The 24,385-nt window shown below is 38.9% G+C and overlaps 2 protein-coding genes across 2 annotated transcripts; one reads left to right on the plus strand and one right to left on the minus strand.

The window, feature by feature from the left end:
* Positions 1-307: 307 nt before the first annotated feature.
* On the minus strand, positions 308-1,486 carry LOC106092537 (juvenile hormone acid O-methyltransferase-like). The gene is made up of 4 exons (XM_059365432.1): positions 1,113-1,486; positions 753-1,033; positions 511-694; positions 308-341 (listed from the first exon to the last, which is right to left on the minus strand). The coding sequence occupies exons 1-4, from the start codon at positions 1,484-1,486 to the stop codon at positions 308-310; spliced, it is 873 nt and encodes a 290-aa protein (XP_059221415.1).
* Positions 1,487-12,433: 10,947 nt separating this feature from the next.
* LOC106092539 (juvenile hormone acid O-methyltransferase) lies at positions 12,434-19,625 on the plus strand. The gene is made up of 3 exons (XM_013259418.2): positions 12,434-12,860; positions 17,826-18,109; positions 19,335-19,625. The coding sequence occupies exons 1-3, from the start codon at positions 12,484-12,486 to the stop codon at positions 19,511-19,513; spliced, it is 840 nt and encodes a 279-aa protein (XP_013114872.2). The 5' UTR covers positions 12,434-12,483; the 3' UTR covers positions 19,514-19,625.
* The last annotated feature ends 4,760 nt before the right edge of the window (positions 19,626-24,385 follow it).

Here is a 24,385-nt window from a genome sequence, read left to right on the forward strand (position 1 = left end):
ATTTCGATGTGTTGCAAACAGAATGAATATACCCCCTATCCTATAGTGGTGCGTTTATTCTATGCTATTATTAGCATAGAATAAACCAAAAGCCAAAAGCTTTCTCGTCAGTTCAGCAGTAATACGTCTTCAATGTTTTCAGCAGATTTTTGCATTTAAAACAGCAGATTTTGTTAGTTAAAATGGTAGAAGAGAATGTTTGCTTAAACAGCATGTTTGCTGAATCAGCAGTAATGCCTGCTTTCCCATTTTCAGCAAACAAAAATTATTGTTTTAACAAAAATGTTTGGTATTTTGAATTACACATTTAGTTGAGTGAGTGATTTCCCAATATCTCTTGCCTAATTGGCAACATATCTTAAGATAAATTATACATTCAAATGATTTCATATACTTAGGTATAAAAGAATTTTTTTATTATTTCAATAGCAAAAACTAACAGACATGTGAGAAGTTTGCCCCTGTCCCCTAAGGGGATGCTCATGGGCTAATTTGCATTTGCAAACTCACTTTGGTGACTTTCTGGCATATATCACCATTTGCTTGTAGGGCATGCGAATCGTCCGATCAGATTTGTTATATAAACTATACTCCCATTCCAAATTAGCCATTGCCTCAGCGTAATCATTCATAAACTCATCTTTTTTAGTCACGGGAATGCGATGTATATAAGGAGATATGGCACGCATATTTTCTACAACACAAAGTGAATATAATTCTTCCGCTTGAACAAGCCACCAGTGTCAACTCACTTTTGAATGCATCCCAGGTGTATTTATAATCACGCTCCCTAGTTTCGACAAAACAATCAGTAAAACCAACGTCCGCCAACAAGTCCAGCATGTGTTGTCGAGGGTTATCATCATTTTGTAGCGAAGAGGTGTATTCTTCCATGCCATACAAATAGGCAGACCATTTATCTTGCTTACTGAGACTGGTGTAACCCTCAAAGACGGCCACATAAGGTGCAGTATTGATTAAAATATCACCACCTTCGGGACGCAAAAGTTTATAGATATTACGAAAAGCTTGCCTTTTGGGGAGATAGGAAATTGTAAATTTGATGTAATATTCTCTTTAAAATTTTGTGTGTTACTCGATGAATACCATACCCTAAATTGGGGACAAGCTGCAAGCAGTAGTTGGATGTAACATGATTAAATTTTCCTTCTAAATCGCTTGGAAGATCATCACTGGTTTCAATATTCAAAACCCGAAATTCACTTTTTTCCAGATGGGTATACTTCTGTTTGCAATATTTCACCATACTGGGTTTAATGTCGGAGAATACCAGTCGCTGAAAGTTGACTGGCATAAGGGGATATATAATATCTGCGGTTATATCTCCTGGACCTGAACCCACATCAATGAGTGTATCCAAGCCATCTGTACGCCATTGAATTTTTGATGCAAATTCCTGATAAAAGTTTTCAGCGTCGTTTCTTTGTAACTCATGAGCTTCTAAGTACAATGTGGGATCATCCATTTTAAATTAATGCTTGTTTTTTTCAAACAAAAGTAAAAACTTCTTAAATCGATCTGAGGTGACTTTTCGGTTTAAACTACCGAGAGATAATGGTTGTATCTCCATGTAGGTTGCTCACTTTTCTCTACAAAATTATGTTTTACTACAAGTAATTTCATATCTTTTAGTAAACAACAGTCCTATTGCTACACTCAACGAAATTTGTTACTCAAGATAGCAAATATGTTAGCCTAAAATACAGTTTTTGTCTGCTGAAAATGGTTAAGTAGACATGACTGCTATTTTATCTAACATTAGACTGTTGATTCACCCAATATTTCGGTCTGCTATTCTAACAGATAAAATCTGCTGTTCGAACTACAAAATCTGCTAAAATATTGATATTGAATATTGATTATTGATAAAATATTGATGAAAAAGTGTTGCTGCGACATCAAACAAAATGTTCTGAATTAGTAGCGTACATTAGAGAGATATCTCTTTGTTTTATTGTACCCACCGCCAAAGGAAGGGGGTATACTAATCTGGTCATTCCGTTTGTAACAACTCGAAATATTTGTCTAAGACTCCATAAAGTTTTTATATTCTTGATTGTTTCGACGTTCTGAGTCGATTTAGTCATGTCCGTCAGTCAGTCTGTCGAAATCACGTAAAGCTAGTCTCTAGAAATTTCGCACAGATACTTAATATTGATGTAGGATTTCAAATGGAGCATAACGGTTCAGCTTAAGATATAGCTCCCATATAAACTGATCTTCCGATTTGATTTCTTGAGCCCTTACAAGCCGCAATTCCAACAACTGCGCCGCAAGGTTAGAATCGGACTATAACCTGATATAGGTCCCACATAAACCGATCTCCCGATTTGACTTCTTGAGTCATTACAAGCCCCATTTATACCCTACACCACTACTGTGGTACAGGGTATTGTAATTTCGTGAAATTGTTTGTAACACGCAAAAGGAAGAGAGATAGACCCATTGATAAGTATACCGATCGACTCAAAATCACTTTCTGATTCGATATAGCAATGTCCGTCTGTCTGTCTATCCATGTTAATATGTGTACTAAGTACAGGTCGCAGTTTTCATCCGATCGTCTTTAAATTTGGTACAGGCATGTTTATCGGCCAAGAGACGAAGCCTATTGAAATTGGAAAAAAATCGGTTCAGATCTGGATATAGCTCCCATATATATGTTCGTCCGATTTGCAGTAATAATGCAATAAAATCGTCATTTCTCAACCGATTCTCCCGTAATTTGGCAGAAAGGATTTTTTTACGAGTCTCAACATTACTGATGAATTTCATGGAAATCGGTTCAGATTTAGATATAGCTCTCATATATATATATGTCGCCCGATTTTAACTTCTAGAGTCACAGCAAGTGCATTTATTGATCAATCTTGCAAAAATTTTGCAAAACGCTGTCCTCTACGACAGCCACAGTATCTGAGGAGTTTGCTCGAAATCGCTTCAGATTTAGATATAGCTCCCATATATATGTTCGTCCGATTTGCAGTTATATTGCAATAAAATGGTCTTTTGTTAACCGATTTTGTCGAAATTCGGCAGGAGGGATTTTCTCTTGACTCTCAATATTACTGGTGAATTTCATGGAAATCGGTTCAGATTTAGATATAGCTGTCATATATGTATATCGCCAGATTTTTACCCCAAGAGCCACTGCAAGCGCATTGCACAACGTTTTCCTTGACGACTACCACATTATCTGAGAAGTTAGCTCGGAATCGGTTCAGAATTAGATATAGCTCCCATATATACGTTTTTCAGATTTTGGGCAATTTGCCATAATGTTGGCATTTGTCAATCGTAGTTTTTACAGTTTGAACATATTTGCTCGCCGAGGTCCATCAAAATTGGTTCAGAATTTGATATAGATGCCACATTGTACTTACAGTGTAGGTGTAGGGTATTATACATTCGGCACCGCCCGACTTTTGCCCTTCCTTACTGGTTTTTTTTTTTTACTTCCAACAACTGTGCCAAGTACAGTCCAAATCAGTCATATAGCTCTCATATAAACCGGTCTCTCTCTTGTTCGGTTACTAGAAGCTTTAATTTATGTTGTTTTGACAGAAATTTGGTACGTAAAGTAAAAGTATGCCCTTGTGGGTTCCCAAGATTCGACCTGGCCGAATTTAGCACGCTTTTACTTGTACTTTCTTTTACCCTTCACTATAGGATGGGGTTATACTAATTTCGCCATGCCGTTTGTAACAACTCGAAATATGCGTCTAAGATTCCATAAAGTATGTATGTATTCCTCATCATCATTACATTTTAAGTTGATCTAGCCATGTCCGTCGATCCGTCCGCCCGTCTGTCGAGAGCATGCTAACTTTCGAAGGAGCAAAAGCTAGGCGCTTGAAATTTTCCGATGGGATTGGCTAAAGTTTTGCACGTGGTGTTTTGGCATTACTTTCAATATTTGTGGCAAGTATGGCTCAAATCGATTCATAACCTGTTATAGCTGTCATATAAACCGATCACCCGATTAGACAAACTTATCTATAATAGCACCAAACAAACCAGCAGACACTGTTTGCTTAAAATTGTTATAAGCAGACTTTTTCGATGAGTGTACAAGTGTTTTATTGACTTTTGACTTGATTATGAAATATTTGAAAAGGTTTTCTTTAAACTATAAGTTAGAAATTAGAAGCCAGAACAAATAAGCAGATGTTTTCTTGTAGGTGTAAAATACATCTGTGTCAATACGTTAATGTCAAAATGAATATACTCCCAACTCGTTTTGACATTCTGTTTGCAACGCATCGAAACATGCGTTTCTGATCCTACAAAGTATATATCGAGCTCTTTATATACTTGAGACTTTAAATCGAGATATCGGTCTATATGGCAGCTATATCCAAATCTAGACCGATTTGAGCCAAGTTATTGAAAAATTTCAAAGAGCCTAACACAACTCACTGTCCTAAATTTCGACGACATCGGACAATTAATGCGCCATTTATGGCCCCAAAACCTTAAATCAAGATATCGGTCTGTATGGCAGCTATATCCAAATCGGGACTGATCTGAACCAAATTGAAGAAAGATGTCGAAGGGCTTAACACAACTCACTGTCCCAAATTTTGGCAAAATTGGATAATAAATGTGACTCTTATGGGCCTAAGACCCTAAATCCGAGGATCGGTCTATATAACAGTTATATCCAAATCTGGACCGATCTGAGCCAAACTGACGAAAGATATCCAAGGGCCTAACACAACTCACTGTTCCAAATTTCAGCAAAACCGGATAATAAATGTGTCTTTATGGGCCTAAGACCCTAAAACGGAGGATCGGTCAATATGGCACCTGTATCCAAATCTGGGCCGATCTAGGCCAAATTGACGAAGGATGTCGGAGTGCCTAACATCACCCACAGTCACAAATTTCAGCATTAAAATCGCCCAGAACGATTTTAATATCATGGGCGGGGCAGCGGTCATATTCTCTCTCTAGGCGCTCGTAGGAAATATCCTTGATCTGCTCGTCTTTGTCTTCCGTCGGGCATGGGCACAAATAAGGCTGATGTTGAAGAATTTGGCTTTTATGCGGATTGTGGCTAGCCTCTCATCCACCGTAGTAAAGCTGGAGACAAGGTGTTTCAGTCTCCGACTAACCACAAATCCACAGCCAAATTCATGCCTCGTGTTATGGCAGCTATGGTATAGTTCGTCACTGTTTGGTGTTGTAGTGACGTCATTCCCAGTCCATCGCACTTCCTGTAAAGCGGTAATATCTGCCTTGCACTTCTCTAATACATCCGCCTGCGCGTATACTGCACCTTCTCTATAAAGAGTGCGGACATTCCAGGTGCAGATCCGCAAATCATGGACCTTTTTCGTTTGCGTGGGTCATCAACGTTGGGGGTGTCCGTTTTTAACTTGTTCCTCATAATAGTTTTCATAGTTTTCCGGGGGCGGGTTACAGGTCCAGCGCCCCAACGGCATGGGTTTTGTGGGATTGCACATGTATTCCTCGTTGTAGAGAGCCGCCTGTTCCAAGATCCAGCGCTCGCCCTCAGCCGCCCCTATCCTGGGAACAGACGCTGATTGGCCATTGGTTATTTGAAGGCGACGATAACTCGCCTTGTCGTCTCGAGAATCATTGGCCACCATTGGCACCTCACTGAGACTCTCCTTTCGAAAATCGCTGACTGCCTGCGGCCGCGTTTGCAGCTACTCCGCATAAAAACGGAGCTTTCCACCATTCACAACCAGTAGACGCTCCCGGTAACTTTCAGCTAAGCTTTCCGTGGTAACGATTGACATCACACAAGTCGGAGCTTATATTCCAGCCTGAGTGGTGCTCATAGTTATTCCGTGTCGGCCGGGATAACTTTTACCCACTAGATGGCGTTTCATGAGGTGTTTTGTTATAACTTTCAACAACTGTGCCAAGTATGGTCCAAATCGATTCATAAACTGATTTAGCTGCCATATAAATCGATTTCGGATCTTGACTGCTTGAGGTTGCGTTAACAAAAAATTGCTATGTTTTATGTACATTCTTAAAATAATCTTACAAAAACCAAAAACTTGAACGGTTTTGACCAGGGCTGCGGAGTCGAGCGATAATGGCTGCCTGGCTGTCTGAGAAGATATTTATGCGAATCGCCGATATGACATTATATCTTAGCCACCACTTCCTTAATTGCAAGAATCACAGCTTGATACACTGCACCTTTTCGATAGGACCAGTTCTAGATCTTTAGAGTATACCCTAAAGCCCACCTGGTCGTCTTGTTTGGAACCATCCTTATAGAAGTCTATGGCACTTCTTTTAGTAGGGAGTAGTGGTACCGTACTATCTATCAAAAAGCGGCTCAGGTAGGGTGTAATCCACACTGACTGGAACTTTGGACCTTGTATTGAATTATAACACAATGTCCGTATCCGCCGCAAGACCAAAGAGAAAGCTCCCTTAACCTCACGGCAAAGTTGGAAGCAATTTATCGAGCCACAATGCCCAGAGGCATTAGATGTAGCATTAAATTCAGTGCATCAGATGGTGTCCTCCCCAGTTCGGCTGTGATGCGCAAACAAACGATCCTTTGGATTCGGGTGAGTATTGAACAGTAGGTGGACTTTTGCAGCGCCGTCCACCAGACCACAACACCATATAGCATTACAGGTCTAACAACTGCAGTATATGCCCAATGTATGACATGCGGTCTAAGCCCCCAACTTTTGCCAATGGCTTTCTTGTAGGTGTATAGGGCAAGAGTTGCCTTTATTGCCCTTTCCAAAATGTAGCATTTGAAGTTCAATGTACCCTCTAACATAGGGTAGGGGGTTTATTCGTAAAGTCATTCCGTTTCCAACACATCGAAATATGCATTTCCGACCCTACAAAGTATATATATTTCTGATCGTCGTAAGATTTTAAGACGATTTAACGATGTCCGTGTCCCTCCGTCCGTCAGTTGTAATCACACAACAGACTTTAAAAATTGAAAAATTGAGTTGAAATTTTGCACAGACTTGTATTTCTTCTATACGCAGGTTAAGTTTTTGAATGTGCCAAATCGGACTACATTTGGATATAATTATCATAGAGACCGATTTGGCGATGTAGGGTCTTAAGTCCGAAAAGCCGCATTTTTTGTCAGACTTTGCAGAAATTTGAAAGAGGAAGTATTATTTCAGCGGTGGTTATCCCCTTAGTAATGCTGGCTACATTTGTGAGGTATCCTGTCATGTTAAAACATCTCTACCAAGTGGTGTCGCTGTGCGGTACGCTGTTCGGACTCAGCATAAAAAAGCAGGCCCCTTATTAATGAACTTAAAATTTAATCGGACTGCTCTCATTGATATATGAGAAGAATTCCCTGCTGTTTAATGGAATGTTCATGGGAAATTTAAAAATTAGGGGCCCCGATTTTAAAACCGAATATGGCCCATATCGAACCATACTTACATATAGCTGCCACATACACCGTTCTGCCGTTTGAGAGTCTTAAGCCCATAAAAGCCACAATTATTAACCAATTTCGCTAAAACCTGAAATAGTGAGATATTTTCAGCCTCCCGACATCCGACTCAAATATGGTTCAGTTCCTACTATATTTAGATATAGCTACCATGTAGACCGATCTGCTGATTTAGAGTCTTAAGCCCATAAAAGCCGCAATTATTATCCGATTTCGCAGATATTTAAAATAGTGAATTGATTGAAGCATACCTATATCCGACTCGAATATGGTTTAGATCGGCTGCCTTATAGACCGACATGCCGATTAAGTGTGTTAAAGCAATAAAAGCTAAATTTATTACCCCTTTTGCCCCATTTTGTGTAGATCGGACTATATTTAAATAAGCTATCATATAGACCAAACTTCCAATTTAGGGTCTTAACCCCATAAAAAGCGGATTTGTTGCTCGATTTCGCTGAAACTGTGACTTGTATGAGAGTTTTCAGGACCTGAATCAAATATGATCCAGACTAGCCCCCATATGCAAATATTACTATGGATATGGTGGTGGAGTTCTTATAAAAGTGGATGGCGAATTTATCCATTGTGGTGGATAAATTTAAAGTTCGGAACTGCCGCACTTAACACGTTTTTACTTGTTTTCTGTTATGTCTGCTATATATGTTGGTAATATCACCCATTTTGGATTGCCAGTTTGTATTTGACTGTTGTGTTTTTGGTGTGCTCTTCGATTTTTACTATTCGATAAACTGGATCAAAGAAACTGTAAAAAGTTTTGTGTAACTACAAAGCGCATTTCAGAAGTATTTCGAGGATTGGAAAATATCTGAGGGGGATTACTTGAAAGAGGACAACATAGATATAGAAGAATAAATAAATAATTTTAGAAAACAATTTCAAATAAAGGCTACTTTTTGATCAGACCTCGTATACTTTGATGAGTCTCAGATCATTACTTCGATGAGTTACGTACGGAAGGACGATGTTAGTAATAAATTGAAGAGGACATGATAGTTATTGTTTGCTACACTCATAGAAAATTGTTCGTAAAAACAGCAAAAATGTTTGCTGAAACGCAGAGTCTGCTGAAAATGGGACAGCAGTAATTTTTTTTTAATCAGCAAATATTTCCTGTTGTTTTTAAATTATGGAAAATATCATAAATATTTTAAAAATATTTTTATTCCATCTTATTTTTATACCCTCTACCATAGGATGGGGGTATACTAATTTCGTCATTCTGTTTGTAATTCCTTGAAATATTCATCTAAGACCCCTAAGATATATTATTGATCGTCATGACATTTTAAGTCGATCTTGCCATGTCCGTTCGTCCGTCTGTCTGTCGAAAGCACGGTAACTTTCGAAGAAGTAAAGCTAGTCGCTTGAACTTGTCCACAAATACTTCCTGGACTTCTTGAGGTCATGAGAGAAGCTGTTGTACAAAATTTCTGCCAAATCGATTGACAAATTGCGCCCTCTAGAGGCTCAAGAAGTCAAGATCCCAGATAGGTTTTTATGGCAGTTATATCAGGTTATGTACCGATTTGCGCCTTAATTAGCACTGTTACTGGAAGTCATAACAAAACACCTCATGCAAAATTTCAGCCAAATCGGATAAGAATTGCGCGTTCTATTGGCTCCAAGATCGGTTTATATGACAGCTATACCAGATTACGAACCGATTTAAATCATTCTTAACACAGTTGTTGGAAGTGATACCAAAACACCACGTGCAAAATTCCAATCAAATCGGACGAGAATTGCGCCCTCTAAAGACTCAAGAAGTCAAGACCCAAGATCGGTTTATATGGCGGCTATATCAAAACATGGACCGATTTGGCCATATCGGTCCATGTTTTGGTATGCCTTACAAACCGATATGGGGTCTTGACTTCTTGAGCCTCTATAGGGCGCAATTCCTATCTGATTTGGCTGAAATTTTGCACGACGTCTTTCGTTATGATTTCCAACAACTGAGCAATGTATGGTTTAAATCGGTCCATAACCTGATATAGCTGCCATATAAGCCGATCTTGAATCTTGACTTCTTGAGTCACTAGAGAACGCAATTCTTATCCGATTTGCTTGAAATTTTGCATATATCGTTTTGTTATGACTTCCAACAACTGTGTCCAGTATGGGTGAAATCGATGCATAGCCTGATATAACTGTCATATGAACCGATCTGGAATCATGACTTCTTGAGTCCTTAGGGGGCGCAAATCCTATCCGATTTCGCAGAAATTTAGCATGTCGGGTTTCGTTATGACTTTCAACAACTGAGCAAAGTATGGTTCAAATCGGTCCATAACCTTCTTCTTGTTATCTACTGATGTAAAACAAATGCCTCAATTGCTGTTTCGATGCTCAAAAATGTTGAATGGATGCATTCAAAAGTTCAAAATTTTTAATCTAATATCAGCGAAAGTGTTTGCTGGTGTCAGCAGACTAGTTTTTCGGAGTAAATAAATGCCTTTTGAAAATATGTAAAATAACCACTATTTTTCGATCAGACCTCGTGCATTGTCTTGATCGTCTGCAAGACAGACAAATGTATATTATTATTTATTTTTTAAGTGATTCAATTCTTTGGACATAAGTTTTTTGTTATAAATTTATGAATGAAGAATGAATCTTTATCTATATTGACGTAGCAAGATTGCCAATTTAAAATTCTAATATTTGTTATTGTACAATAGCAGAGAGATTTATACATTGAATTCATTTATAATTAGTTTTCTGTACTTAGTGCATGATTCTAAAGATACTGTACTGTAACTCAGTAGTGAATAAAGATCATGAAATTGAGCACGGTAGGCATCGACACAGAAGTTTTCAAAGTCTGTAGACTTCAATGATGTAATTGTATACCCCCAGTACACACATGTTCGGAACTCCGTATTCAACTGACTGAAAAATATTCGACCACTCACTCGCCCAATAAATATTCATTTCAATAACACTCTCGGCCAGAATACGTGGAAGGCGATGTGAGCCAAGCTTCAATACTCTATCGATATATCTAAAGTGTGATTTTAATGTCGATGAATACATCGTATCATACCCCATTTGTAGATGTAAAACGTAGTTCGGAGTATTTGGAAGAAGGTATGGCATTCTCTTGACAAAAATTCGTAATAAACTTTCAGCATCTTCAAATCTCTCATATTCCCAGATCTGGTCAGCGTAGCACATAATTGGTCGAGAACATGCTTTAAATATCTTCACCTTATTTTCCTTTGAAGTTTCAGGATGGTTAAGGTACTTCCCTCAAGAAGAATTTATAGCCATCATTGAGGTAGAAAACTTCTTGTGAATATGTTTCATAAAGGAGAGATTGACCTAAATGTTAACAATTTCTATGACCTCACTACCAAATGTCCATTCTAAATCAGCGGAGAATCTCGAACACTTGCGGGAGATCACAATCTTAGACTTTGTTAAGTTCACCTTTAAGTCCCACAGTAAGCAATACCTATACAACGCATTAATCATTTTCTGAAAATCCTCAGGACTATCAGACAGCAAAACAATATCATCTGCATAAAGCAGGACTTTAATACTAGTGTCAGCTACATTCACTCCATATGGAAGGGCATCTGAAAGATCATTAACATACAGAGAGAACAACATAGGACTCGGTATACATACTGGTTTCAATCCAGTTTGCACTGGAAACGTGTCAGAGAATGAACTTTCATCCCATGTTTTGCTCTCACTGATGTTGCGAATGTCATTCAAAGAACCTGTCAAATGTGATCAATGGAAGAGAGTGTACCAGATTCGACTTGGTCGAACTTAATGTGCTTTTACTTGTTCTGCTATAAAATAATAAGCAGTTATTATAGTATTTATAAATATAATTAAGAAAATTAATTGTCATTTTATTCCACTAAAAGGTAGGGCGGTGCAGACTGTATAATAGCCTACACCTAACCTATAAGTACAATGTGGGAGCTATATCCAATTCTGAACCAGTTTTGATGGACTTTGGCGAATGTTCTCAGATTGATTATTAAACAATCCCTATCAAATTTCGAGCAAATATGTTTAAACTGTAATAACTACGGTTGACAAATATTAACATTACCCAAAATCTCACGAACATATGTATGGGAGCTATATCTAAATCTGAACCGATTTCCAGCAAACTTCTTAGATATTGTGAAAGTCGTCGAGTAAAGCGTTGTACAAAGTTTTGAGAAGAGTGGTCAATAAATGCGCTTGCAGTGACTCTAGGAGTGAAAACCGGGCGATATATACATGTGAGAGCTATATCTTAATCTGAACCGATTTCTATGAAATTCATCAGTAATGTCGACAGTCATAAGAAAATCCTTACTACTTAATTTCAAGATAATCGGTTAACGAATGATCATTTTATAGCATTATTATTGCAAATCGGACGAATATATAAATGGAAGGTACATCTAAATTTGAACCGATTTTTTCTAAATTGAATAGGCTTCGTCTCTAGGACGAAAAATATGCCTATACCAAATTTGAAGACGATCGGATGAAAACTGCGAGATGTAGTTTGTACACAAATTGACATGGACAAACGGACAGACATTCGAACAGACAGACGAACATAGCAAAGTCGCATCAGAAAGTAATTCTGAGGCGAACGATATACTTATCCATGCGTCTAGCTATCTTCCTTCTGGGCATTAAAACAAAGGCACCATGCAATAATACCCCGTACCACATCCACAGTATTGGTGTAGGGCATAAATATAGCATTCCAAATTTGTAAAACCTGAATTGCCTTATTTATGTATAGGCCGACAAAGTAGTCTTAAAGCAACTATTCTAGTACAAATGAAAACGACCCTAATATTAAAATGTCTGCTTAAGTATAAATTAGTCAAATCATATAATTATTTTAGTAGCAGAGATAATAACTGTTTTTAAATGGGTTTGATTGAAATAAAGTTGAAAATTTTGGTATTGTATTAGTTAGAGTTGTATCGATCACAGAAGCAGACATACCTTTTATAAAGCAAGAAACGTTTTACTGTTGCGCCATGGATAATCCAGAATTGTATCACAAAACGAATCAGATGCAACGTCATAATGCCGGTGAAATAGTCAGGGAATATTTACAGAATTTTAATTGGCGTACAGAGGGGCCATACACTTTGATCGATCTCGGTTCATCCATTGGAGATGTCCTCTTAGAAGTCGTCTATCCCATATTGGATAGAAAATTTAATCGTATCGTCTGCTCGGATATTAACCCTGGAATGATAGAATACGGAAAGCAACTCTTTGGTGAAAAAATAAAAAACAGTGAATTTCGTGTTTTCGATATTGCTACAACAGGCGATATACCTTCAGATTTGAAAGATCAATTTGACATTGTGGTTTCATTTTTCTGTTTACAACTAATACCAGATCAAAGGTAAGATGAAAACTTAATGTAAATGCATGTTGACATTGCCAAAATTTCAAAGTGGTAAAGATAAAACTGACAAATTAATCTGCGGAAATTTGGAACAGTGAGTTGTACATATTAAACCTCGCTTTACCCTTGGACAATAGTTGGATTTGGTTGCCACATACGACGAACTTTCGATGTGAGGTTCTGAGCTTATAAAAGGCACATCGTACTCGACTTTGGTGAAATTCGGAAAATTGAGTTTCATTGCATCTTTTTATATGCATTCATGGAAATGTTGAATTTGAACAGAGAAGAAAGTTTTTACTTGGCTTCTGTTGCGCTTGTGGAGCAAGTAGACTTTCAGAGCTTTATTCAAAATCAGATGTGTGCTTTACAACCTATACTATTTTGGCTCGTATGTAGAGCACCAATTATCCAATTTGACAAATTCCTTTGATCAAGGTTCAAGGCAAACCAGAAATCACAATACGGATAGCCACTCAAATGCTTTTGGCAACACCACACTTTTGCTGAATTTTTAATGTTTTTTTTGCTATGCTATTCTTTGAACAGAAAAGCATTAAACATAATGGCCCATAGTCGGACAATATCCTGAAATGCAATCTCGAATGGAATGACGAATATATTTTATTTCCGATTCTGATTAAAAATCTTGAATCCTGAAAATGCGCATTTATTAACCAATTTCGCTGAAATATCGAACGGTGTGTTGTATTTAAGTCATCAAAGTCGGTGTCCAATCATATAAAATAAAGCTGTCTTAGAATGATGACCAGACTTCTTGGGTTCAAGGCGAACCAGAAATCGCAATACGGATAGCCACTCAAATGCTTTTGGCAACACCACACTTTTGCTGAATTTTTAATGTTTTTTTGCTATGCTATTCATTGAATAGAGGAGCATTAAACAAAATGGCCCATAGCCGGATAATATCCTGCAATGGAATCTCAATGCCGAATATATTTCACATTGCATTTTATTTGGTAAGAGCTGCTTTATAGACCGATTCTGATTAAAAATCTAGAACACAGAACACGCGCATGCATTAACCAATTTCGCTAAAATATGGAACGTTGTGTTGTATTTAAGTCATCAAAGTTGGTGTCCAATCATATTAAATAAAGCTGTCTTAGAATGATGACCAAACTTCTTGGGTTCATAAAACTAGAATGGGTATATGTTGTGTAAATCTAAATCTAACACAAATTCCAAGAAGTTTTGCCCTGACAAAAACATGGCTCTTAAATCAAAATCGAACTTCCGGAATTTAATATCTAAGGCCCATAAAAGTCGAATTTATTACCCGACTTTGCTGACTGACTTTGTCATAAGACCTTAGGCATCAATATGAAATATGGTCAAGATCAGTCAATATATTGGACTGATCTTCAGGTTAAAGATGTAAGGCTTAAAAAAGACCTTTATTACCCGGAATTTGACAGTGTAAGTTGCCGGAGGCCAGAAGTTAACATGTCCGTCTATGACGCTGAACTCCTGGGTTCGAATGCTGGCAAGACCATTATAAAATTTTCAGCGGTGGCTATCCTCTCTTATTGCTGGCGATATTTGTGAGGTACTATGCCATGTAAAAACTTCTCCTCAAAAGAGGTGTCGCACTTGGCCTAGATCAGACCATATTTCTATATAGCTGCTTTTATGAACCCGCGTTCATAAATGGTGCATTTTCACCAGCTTTTCTATCCAACACTATAGTATGAGGCTATACTAATCTCGTCATTCCGTTTGTAACACCTCGAAATAAAGATCTGCGACCCTAAAAGTCTGTACATTCTTAATCGTCTTGATATTCTGAGTCGATTTAACCTAACATGTCTGTTCATCCGTCCGTCTGTCCTTTTAAGGAAATCACGATCGTTTGAACGTATGGAGATATCCGCTTGATATTTGGCACATATACTTCTTATTGATGTAGGTCATTGGGGATTGCAAATGGGCAATATCAGTTCAGATTTGGATAAGATCTCGATTTGAGATATTGAGCACCTGGAAACCGCAATGGTTATCCGAGCTATATCAGATCAATACTCTGATATAGCTCCCATTTAAACCGATTTAGCACGTAGTCTTTTGTTCAATCTTTTTTTTTCAACATAACTAACTTTTAGTTCAATATAACTAAAACTTGCATTCCCATTTACATTTCTTGAGTTCACGAATACATGCTCGAAATTAAGAACAATTTAATAAAAACACTTATAATGGTGAGACATTGTGTCTATAAATAGAACATAAATAGAACACAAAGCTGAACAAAATAAGCATGGCCTTCTTTGATGAAAAGAAGTGAGAAAATGTTCTGCTCTTGTTAAATGGGAAAATAGTCCAAGACTTAAACAATACTGATGTGGATGAATGCGTAGAGCGTCTGCTTTGTAAACAGAAGGTTCTTGATTCAATACTCGGCTGGGACAAAAGGTAGTTTTATTTAATTTACAATTGACATGTTTCATATTTGATTTGTATTCTTCACAATAGCTCAGCAAATGATAGCGTGGGGACGGGAGACAGGCGGAAATAATTGGCTTGAGTAATTTAGATGTGTCCAATTGCATGCTTCAGAGTTTTCGTGAAAAGCCATTTTTTTCAATAATTTTATCATATTTTACCTGTGCGAAGTCGAAAGTGAACTAATACTGTGTATAAACAATTTCGTAGCTATAAATAAATTGTTGAACTCGCGACGAGCATATTATTCTTTAGCGTCATAGGAAGTTCAATATTTCCCACATTTATTGTAGTTCATTATAACTAGTGTTGAGGTTCAAAATTTTTTAAGTGTAGGTATGGCTTCTATTTGGACCGATCTTTACAAAACTTAGCATGAGGTGGGTTGTTTGACTTCTTAAACCGTGTGCAAAATTTCATATAAATCGGATACGACTTAGATATAGCTCACATATATATGTATCATCTGATATGGCCTATTAAAGCTGCAGAAGCCACAATTTTGGTCCGATCCTTACAAAAGAAAAATAATTTAACATGTTTGTTCTTTAAGACGTTCCAATATGTGTGCAAATTTTCATTAAAATCGGAACAGATTGAGATATTGCTCCCATATATATCTTTCATCCGATATGGACTCTTAAGGCATAAGAAATCACAATTTTGGTCCGATCTTTTTGAGTGAGGTGTTTGGTTTGATGTCTTAATACATGTGCAAAATTTCATCAAAATCGAATCAGATTTAGATATAGCTTCCATATACCTTTCATCCGTTATGGCCTTTAAGGGCTGCAGAATCCACAATTTGGCTCCGATCTTTAAAAAACGTTGCATGATATGTTCTATATCACACCTTTATACGTGTGCAAAATTTCATCAAAATTGGATCATACTAAGATATAGCTCCCATATATATCTTCCATCCGATATGGACTTTTAAGGCTGTAGAAGCCACAATTTTGATCCTATCCTTACTAAATTTTCTTCACCGCCAAATCGTCTGCCCTTTCGTTCCGGAATTTGCCATCCTCAGAGAAGGCGTTAATCTTCTTCCTACACTGCAAGACTGTGACCTTACCATCCTGTGACCTTACCGTCCTGGTTGTTATTGCCCTTATGGCAATTTTATTGTACGTAAAAATGTTCACACTCGATGTCCTCGCATTAGTAACACACCACCTCACGCATTCCATGACTGCTTGCATCTCCACCTGCAGGACCGTATTATGGTCAGTTAGTCTAATCTAGATCTCAGTCTTTGGGCTCTCTATGTAGACCCACAGGTCCACTCTGTACTCTAGCTTTGATCCATCCGTGTAACATGATCCTTCAGATGGCAATACTAGGGTCCCGTCAATCAAAGACTTGCTCCTATCCTCTATTCATTCTCCCATCGCCTTAAGTCTCATAGACGCACTCTGCCCTCTGATTTATCGTCCAATATGTCCTATCGTCGCCTCGATTACACTGCGATGGAATGAGCTTCTTCCATCCTCAATCCATTTTTCCATCGCCTTAAGTGTCAAAGCCGCAGTGGCGGACTATCCGGCGCCCCACCTTTCCAACATTTTCACAGCGTGCCTGGGATTTCCGAAAGCCTGGCAGGAGGCAAGGTTGGTATTTATACCCCAGCCCGGTAAGGCAAGTTATGCCACACCAAATGCCCACAAACCTATAAGCCTTACGTCCTTTCTACTCAAAACCATGGAACGTATTGCAGATACCATGATCAAGAGTAGGAAAATTCAGCAAACTGCTCAAATACAAACAGCATGTCTATGTCCAGGGAAGGTCGTTGGAGACTGCCCTGCACGAGGTTGTGCATAAAATAGAAGAAACCTTCGATGCCAAAACGTACACACAGGCGGTATGCATTGACATCGAGGGGGCGTTTAACAATGTACGGGCCGACACACTGATCCAGTCCTTAGATCAGTACCGGGTGGACCCGGTCTTTAGAGACTGGATAAACCATATGCTAAGGAACAGGTGGATACATTGTGTGTCCCATGACATAAATATAATGGAGAAAGTGGCACAAGGCACGCCACAGGGGAGAATTAGTCGCCACTCCTATGGGTGAGCACCATAAATGACCTATTACGGATGCTGACTGAGGAGGGATTTGAGCCAGTCTGCTACGCAGATGATGTTATAATACACTCTGGAGTAAGGATCCGAACCAGCTATACAGAAGGGCCGAAAGGTGCTTGAATATGGCATATGACTGGGCTAGACCCAGAGGTCTCAATGTTAACCCAGAGAAGACTGAAATACGCCTGTTTACGCGGATGATGAAGATGGGCCAACTTAACGCACCACGTTTCCTCAATAAGACTGACAAGATCAAACTTGTTGTAGTTAATATTCATATCTAAGGTGGGGGATATCCAAATTTCGGTCTCATCGAACTTAACGCCCTTTTACTTGTTGTTCTGTAGTTTAGCCACTTTCTGGTAATGAGTTTTTAATGATAAATTTTCCTTTGCTTTACCACAGGAATGCTCTCCAAAACATTTATTCCCTTTTACGACCAGAAGGTGGCAACTGCCTTTTGACAATCTTTGCACGTGCCCCTTATTTTGAGGCCTATTTGCATCTCAGCAAAACATCGAAATGGTCCCCGTATATGGGTGAGGTTGACAAATACACATGTTGTTGGCATTACTGCAAGGATCCGGAAAACGAACTCAACGGCATTTTGGAGGACATTGGATTTCGAGATATAGATGTAAAATTACGTCCAACAGTCTACACATATGAAAGCTTTGAAGCATTTAAAAGTAAGTTCAAAATAGGCGAATTCACATCATAATTTTATCATTTCATCTTCAAATGTGTGCTCATCGTAAGAGGAAAAAATTTTAAGAGGGTAGGTGACAAAACAATTTCCTAACATTATAAAAAGGGGGCCACCGTATCGCAAAGGTTAGCATGTCCGCCTATGACGCTGAACGCCTGGGTTCGAATCCTGGCTAGACCATCAAAACAAAATTTCAGTAGTGGTTTTCCCCTCCTAGTGCTGGCAACATTTATGAGGTCCTATGCCATGTAAAACTTCTCTCCAAAGAGGTGTCGCACTGCGGCACGCCGTTCGGACTCGGTTATAAAAAAGAGGCCCCTTATCATTGAGCTTAGAACTTGAATCGGACTGCACTCATTGACATGTGAGAAGTTTGCCCCTGTTCCTTAGTGGAATGTTGGTGGGCAAAATTTGCATTTGAAGACTTTAACCGTTTTTAGTTGAGGCTCGGATGCCAAAACACCCCCATGAACTTGAAAATGAAAATTTGTCATTTCCATTAAGGAACAGCGTGAATACTTCGCTCGTACCAATGTCCAGTTCAATTCAATGATAAGGTACCTCCGAACGTTGTGCAGCAGAGCAATACCGCTTAGTAAAGAAGTTATGCACGGCTAGGTATCTCGCAATTGTCGCCAGCTGGGAGACAAAAAGCTTTGCACATATTCATGTTTCCACCAAGATACGAACCCAGGCATTTCGGGTCATGAACGGATATTCTAACGTCGGTCTATAAATTTGTACTTACAAAACTTTCCCACTTTAGAAGAACTGAATCCATCTCAAACACCCTTCATTATATTGCTAAATAGTTGAAAAAGTTAAAGCAACGGTAAAAGAAGCAAATTAAAGTTGAAGTCTTCGTATTGTTAAAATATTATTTTTACAAATATTTCTAGTTGATTTCCCATACATATTGTAGGATTTATTTCAGACTTACGCCCGATAAATTTCACATTGTCTTCAACTATGAAATAACTTTCATTTGAGTTGCTATGATCAGGCTTTACATTTTGGGGGTTTTGGTATTGGCCACTACTCTAGACTTGCGACCCAATAATTCACTTGCCAGATTCGTGTATTTGGGTAACTATAACGGTGCAAAATCAGTTCATCCACCGCCGTGATATACTATTCTTGTTTTACCATAACCTTAGTATCTATTAAATAATCTAATAAATAAAAGTATCGTTAATTTGTTTCAGGCAATATGAAAGCTGTATCCCATTATTGTCATCGCATGCCTACTTCTCTTCAGGATGAGTTTATTAGTGACTTTGCGGAAGCCATGATGAGAGCTAATCCGAACTTTGACCACTATGATAGTGATGGTAAAGCATTTCGTTTACCATTCACACAGTTGGTGATTTTTGCAAGAAAATGATGAAGACGAGAAGAAAGAGTTTGTCTTTACATAATCAACAGATCATGCTTATCCTAATAAATTAATCATACTAACCTATTTTCTCTGTAAAAAAGTTATTTCAAATACTCACAAAAAGGCAGTGGTAAATATTTGTGTAGACGGTAATTAACCGTTCCAATAAACCGAATCCAATGAGGTGGAAGTATCCGCATTTGTTTAAAAAGAATTTACTATGGTACATGAATTTCTAATATACACGAAGGGCCAAATGACCAGTTTAAGAGGCAAAAAGTCAATTTTTGAACATAGCAACCTTCCAAAAGTAACAAGTAAAAAGGCATTAAGTTCGGCCGGGACGAACTTTGGATACCCACCATCTCGGGTATATACGTAAACCTCTTTTCGTTGCAATCCGTTGAATGTTGGATAACTTATGCACCCAAAGTCAGCACGGACATTGAGTGGTCTAATAAATATAAGTCACTGTTCAATTTTGTAGAACAAAATATAAACCGATCTGAACCACAAAGGACACGTATGTCGAAAAGCCTAACATAAGTCACTGCGTCAGATTTGAACCACTGCTTAAAATTTCAACCAAATCGGATAAAAAATAAAGCTTTTATAGGCTTCAGACCCTTTGTCGACAGATCGGTCTATATGACAGCTGTGTCTTAATATAGTCCGATCTGAACCATATTAAGGTCGGATATATGGAGGTTCAAAATCCCTCCCTGTTTCAAATTTCTAAAAATAGTTCGATCTGAACCATATTTAGATCGGATATCGAAAGGCTTAAAAAAATTCACTGTTTTAAATTTCAGCGAAATCGGGTAATAAATAAAGCTTTTATGGGCTTCAGACCCCTTATCAGCAGATCGGTCTATTTGACAGCTATATCTAAATAAAGTCCGATCTGAACCATAATTGGGTCAGATGTCGGGAGGCCTTAAACTACTCGCTAGTTAATATTTCAGCAAAATCGGATAAAAAACAAAGCATTTGTAGGCATTAGACCCTCTATCGGCTGATCGGTCTATATAGCAGCTATATCCAAATATGGAGGACGGTGGTAACTCTGTATTTCGAGATAATGTGTTACAGTGGTCGTTAGTTGTTGTCCCAAGTAAAAAAGTTGAAAATTCGGGAAAAATTTGAGATCAAATTCTATCGAATTGCATCTAAAAATCCGAAAAATGCATGAAATCTTTATTTGAATCGATAGTACGGTCCATATAATTTAATGATTGAAGATTATTTCATGCAAATGTTGACCGCGACTGTGCTTCAAACGGTCGATCTGCTTAGTCCAATTTTGGCATAGTCTTTCCAACTTTTCGGCCGTTATCTCACTAATAGATGCTGCAATGTTGTCTTCCAATGCGCCAATTGAAGCTGGCTTGTTTGTATAGACATGAGTTTTGACATAAGCGCTCACCATTCGAAGTTATGTTACGATTCGTATCATCTTTGAAGAAGTACGGTCCAATGATGCCACCAGCCCATACACCACAACAAACTGGCTGATCATCACTCCAAAATCGACAATTCGGCTTATGTACGTTCCTATTGAGCCAAAAATGAGCTTGAATATAATATTTCGATAAAAAAAGGATCTTTGACTAACTTTCCAAGAGCTCATTCACCAAAAATTCTTCGTTGCGGCAGGTCGTTCGGCTTCAATTCTTGCACCAGCTGTATTATGGAAGGCTTTACACCTAAATAAAAAGGAGGCCACCGTAGCGCAGAGGTTAGCATGTCCGCCTATGACGCTGAAAGCCTGGGTTCGTATCCTGGCGAGACCATCAGAAAAAAATTTTCAGCGGTGGTTTTCCCCTCCTAATGCTGGCAACATTTGTGAGGTACAATGCCATGTGAAACTTCTCTCCAAAGAGGTGTCGCACTGCGGCACGCCGTTCGGACTCGGCTATAAAAAGGAGGCCCTTATCACTGAGCTTAAAAAAACTTGAATCGGACTGCACTCATTGATATGTGAGAAGTTTGCCCCTGTTCCTTAGTGGAATGTTCATGGACAAAATTTGCATTTTTTTACACCGAAATCCTTCCTCACAATTTTCCAATTTGTTGAGCAATAGAGACCCAATTACTGCGGACGGCGACGAATCGATAATTGATGGTCATCATTAACACTGGCCAATACAGCTGCGATGTTTTCGTCAGTTCGCACTCTATTTAGGCGTGTTGGTAGTTTAATCTCCAATTTATTAGTGGGAAATATAGTCACAATAGCCGTTCAGTGGGTCGATTAAATTGAACATAAAATGGAAGAAGCGCACGATGAACTTTTTTAACAGAGCAGGCATTTTGATAATACAATTCAATATGCGACTGGGAAGTGTTGAATGACCACATCTTCACTGATCATAGTTATGTTAATTTCAGCCTTGGTGAAAATACTGCAGAAATGGTTCTCGTTTATGTCAGCATGCCCCAGTGCCATGCTAAGGGGCAAACAGCGACCGCCATGATGCACCCCAGACCTGGTTGGTCTAAGGAAGGGCCGCAGGAACTCTTCAACAGAGCGAAGGTCATAAGACTGTTAAAAGAAAATACAAGGGCGAGCTGAGAAAGACTCAGAAAAACTCCTGGGTAGATTTCTGCAGCTCAGCGGAATATGCATCTGAGGCATATACGCTAAGGAAGTTTTTCTCTTCGAGACCTATTACGGTGGGATATATTCAGAATTCAGGGACTGTATGGACAATGTCTAGTGGAGTAACACTAGAACTACTCGTTAATATACATTTCCAGGGATGGACAACGTGGCGCCAGATCGGTTATTACTGACATGCATCGTCGACTCCTTTAAGTCGCCAGACTCTGATGATGTACCACCGACTGAATTGCAAGCTGTGTCCGAAAGACTGGCTCCTTGTCTTAGGAAGATATACTCTGCTTGTTTCAGCATGTCGTATAAACCTGTGGGATGGAGGGACACAAAGGTTATTTTCATTCCAAAAGCAGGAAAATCTTCCCACTCGAAGACGAAAGATTTTCGTCTTATTGATCTGTCATCCTTTATGCTGAAAACTCTTGAGAGGTCGATAAAATCACATCTTAGGGCAGAGATTTCTGGAGATCGCCTATCGCGCCAACATCTGCATATAGCAAGAGCAAGTTCAATGAAACAACCCTCTACGTCCTAGTCGCCTGCATGGTGGGTTCCCTCACTATCCAGGAGGAGACAATGGCAGCATTTTTTAACATTGAAGGTGCTTTTTATAATGCAAAACCGACTTCAATCATGAAGGAGTTCAAGTTTTTAAGCACAACACTACCGAAAGATAGTTTAATAATAACTAACATACTAAATGGTGCATTAATTTAAGGTTGGGCTCTGTAGATCTTAAATGATGGGTCTGCAGAGTAACGCCTCAAGCAGGTGTACCGTAGCCTGTGCTTTGGAATATAGCCATTAATAAATATATCATTGTCTCGGGAAGAAAAAAGTTTAAAATAGGTCGCGTATGCAGATGATGTGGCAATTGTGTCTAGGAAAAAGTTTCCCAGCACTCTTTGAGATATACTTCAGGAAGCTCTATATGCGACAGCGAAGAGGGTTGTCGAATGTTGTCTAGGCGTCGAAGACAGAAATAGTTCTTTTCAGCAGGAGATACATGTAATCTACAGTGACACCTGTCTCCTTGGGAGGAGAGAATGTTCCATTTACAGAAAGCGGAAAATATCTGGGTGTTTTGTTGGACAGGAAATTTTACTTCAAATCCCGCATTTTGGAGAGGACAAGAAAGGCAACTCTTGTTCTATAACCTGCAAGAGAACCATTGGTAAAATTTGGGGGCTTAGACCGCGCGTTAGACTGCGGGTATATACTGCCATTGTCAGACCTATAGTGCTTTATGGTGTTGTGGTCTGGTGGACGACGTTTTAAAAGTCCACTTACTGTTCAATACTCAACTGGATCCAAAGGATGGCTTGTTTGTGCATTACAGAAGCACTGTGGACGACACCATCTGATGCAATGACCTAAATGCTACATCTAATGCCCCTGGACATTGTAGCTAGACAAATTGTTGTCTTAGGGCGGCTACGGTCATGGTGTTATCTTTGATGCAATGCCCTATGTTCCAGGCAGTATGAAATACATATTGCCTGAGCCGTTTTTCGATAAAAAGTACTGTACCACCATGGCTGATAAAACCAATTGGAACTACGATATCCCTGGTAAACGAATTTGCACAGACTTCTTAGCGCATGGTTCCAAACTAGACGACCAGGTGGGCTTTAGGGTATGCTCTGAAGATCTAGGACGGGTTACACCGAGAAGGTTACCCGACCGCTGCAGTTTGTAACACTGCAGAGGTGGAATGGCTGAGATATAACGTCATAACGACGATTGGCATATATATCTTTTCAGACAGCCAGGCAGCCATCACAATTCCTGGAGAACGTATTTCTGAACCCAAAAACTGTCCTCGATCTCTCAACGAGATGGTTGAACTGCTTTAAATTCACCTGTTCTGGGTACCACAGAGATATCCAACGGAATTTTTAGCTTGCAAGACTAGGAACTACCTTACACATTCCAGGGGAACTGGAATCTATGGCTATGCTTCTAGCGACAGGTAAGCTAAGTTTTCAGGATCAAGTCCGAAGGGCAATATGTGATAGATGGTCATAAATCGGGGGTTGTGAACATTCCAAAATTATTTGATCTAATCTAGATTTAAAGAGGTCAACCGCTTTGCTAGAACAGACGTCTGAGTATCCGTCATGACTGGTCACTGTCTGATCGGAAAACATGCTGACAGACTGAACAACTTTTGCCGGAGCAGTCCGTCTGTCCAATGATCTAGCTTATGAAAAATCAACTTACATTAGTAAAATTTCTCCACAGCAGGTAGGCGACGA

This window comes from Stomoxys calcitrans, chromosome 3 (genome assembly GCF_963082655.1).
Source record: "Stomoxys calcitrans chromosome 3, idStoCalc2.1, whole genome shotgun sequence".
In the NCBI taxonomy this organism is placed as follows: Eukaryota; Metazoa; Arthropoda; class Insecta; order Diptera; family Muscidae; genus Stomoxys; species Stomoxys calcitrans.

What these genes read in the sequence shown, in the direction of transcription:
- LOC106092537 (XM_059365432.1), bottom strand. Translation starts at nt 1,486, where the DNA reads ATGGATGATCCCACATTGTACTTAGAAGCTCATGAGTTACAAAGAAAC. An exon ending in CACCTGGGATGCATTCAAAA is followed by an intron (nt 695 to 752) that starts GTGAGTTGACAC and finishes TTTGTGTTGTAG; the next exon opens with AAAATATGCGTGCCATATCT. An exon ending in TATGCCAGAAAGTCACCAAA is followed by an intron (nt 342 to 510) that starts GTGAGTTTGCAA and finishes GTTGCCAATTAG; the next exon opens with GCAAGAGATATTGGGAAATC.
- LOC106092539 (XM_013259418.2), top strand. Translation starts at nt 12,484, where the DNA reads ATGGATAATCCAGAATTGTATCACAAAACGAATCAGATGCAACGTCAT. An exon ending in CAACTAATACCAGATCAAAG is followed by an intron (nt 12,861 to 17,825) that starts GTAAGATGAAAA and finishes GCTTTACCACAG; the next exon opens with GAATGCTCTCCAAAACATTT. An exon ending in AAGCTTTGAAGCATTTAAAA is followed by an intron (nt 18,110 to 19,334) that starts GTAAGTTCAAAA and finishes AATTTGTTTCAG; the next exon opens with GCAATATGAAAGCTGTATCC.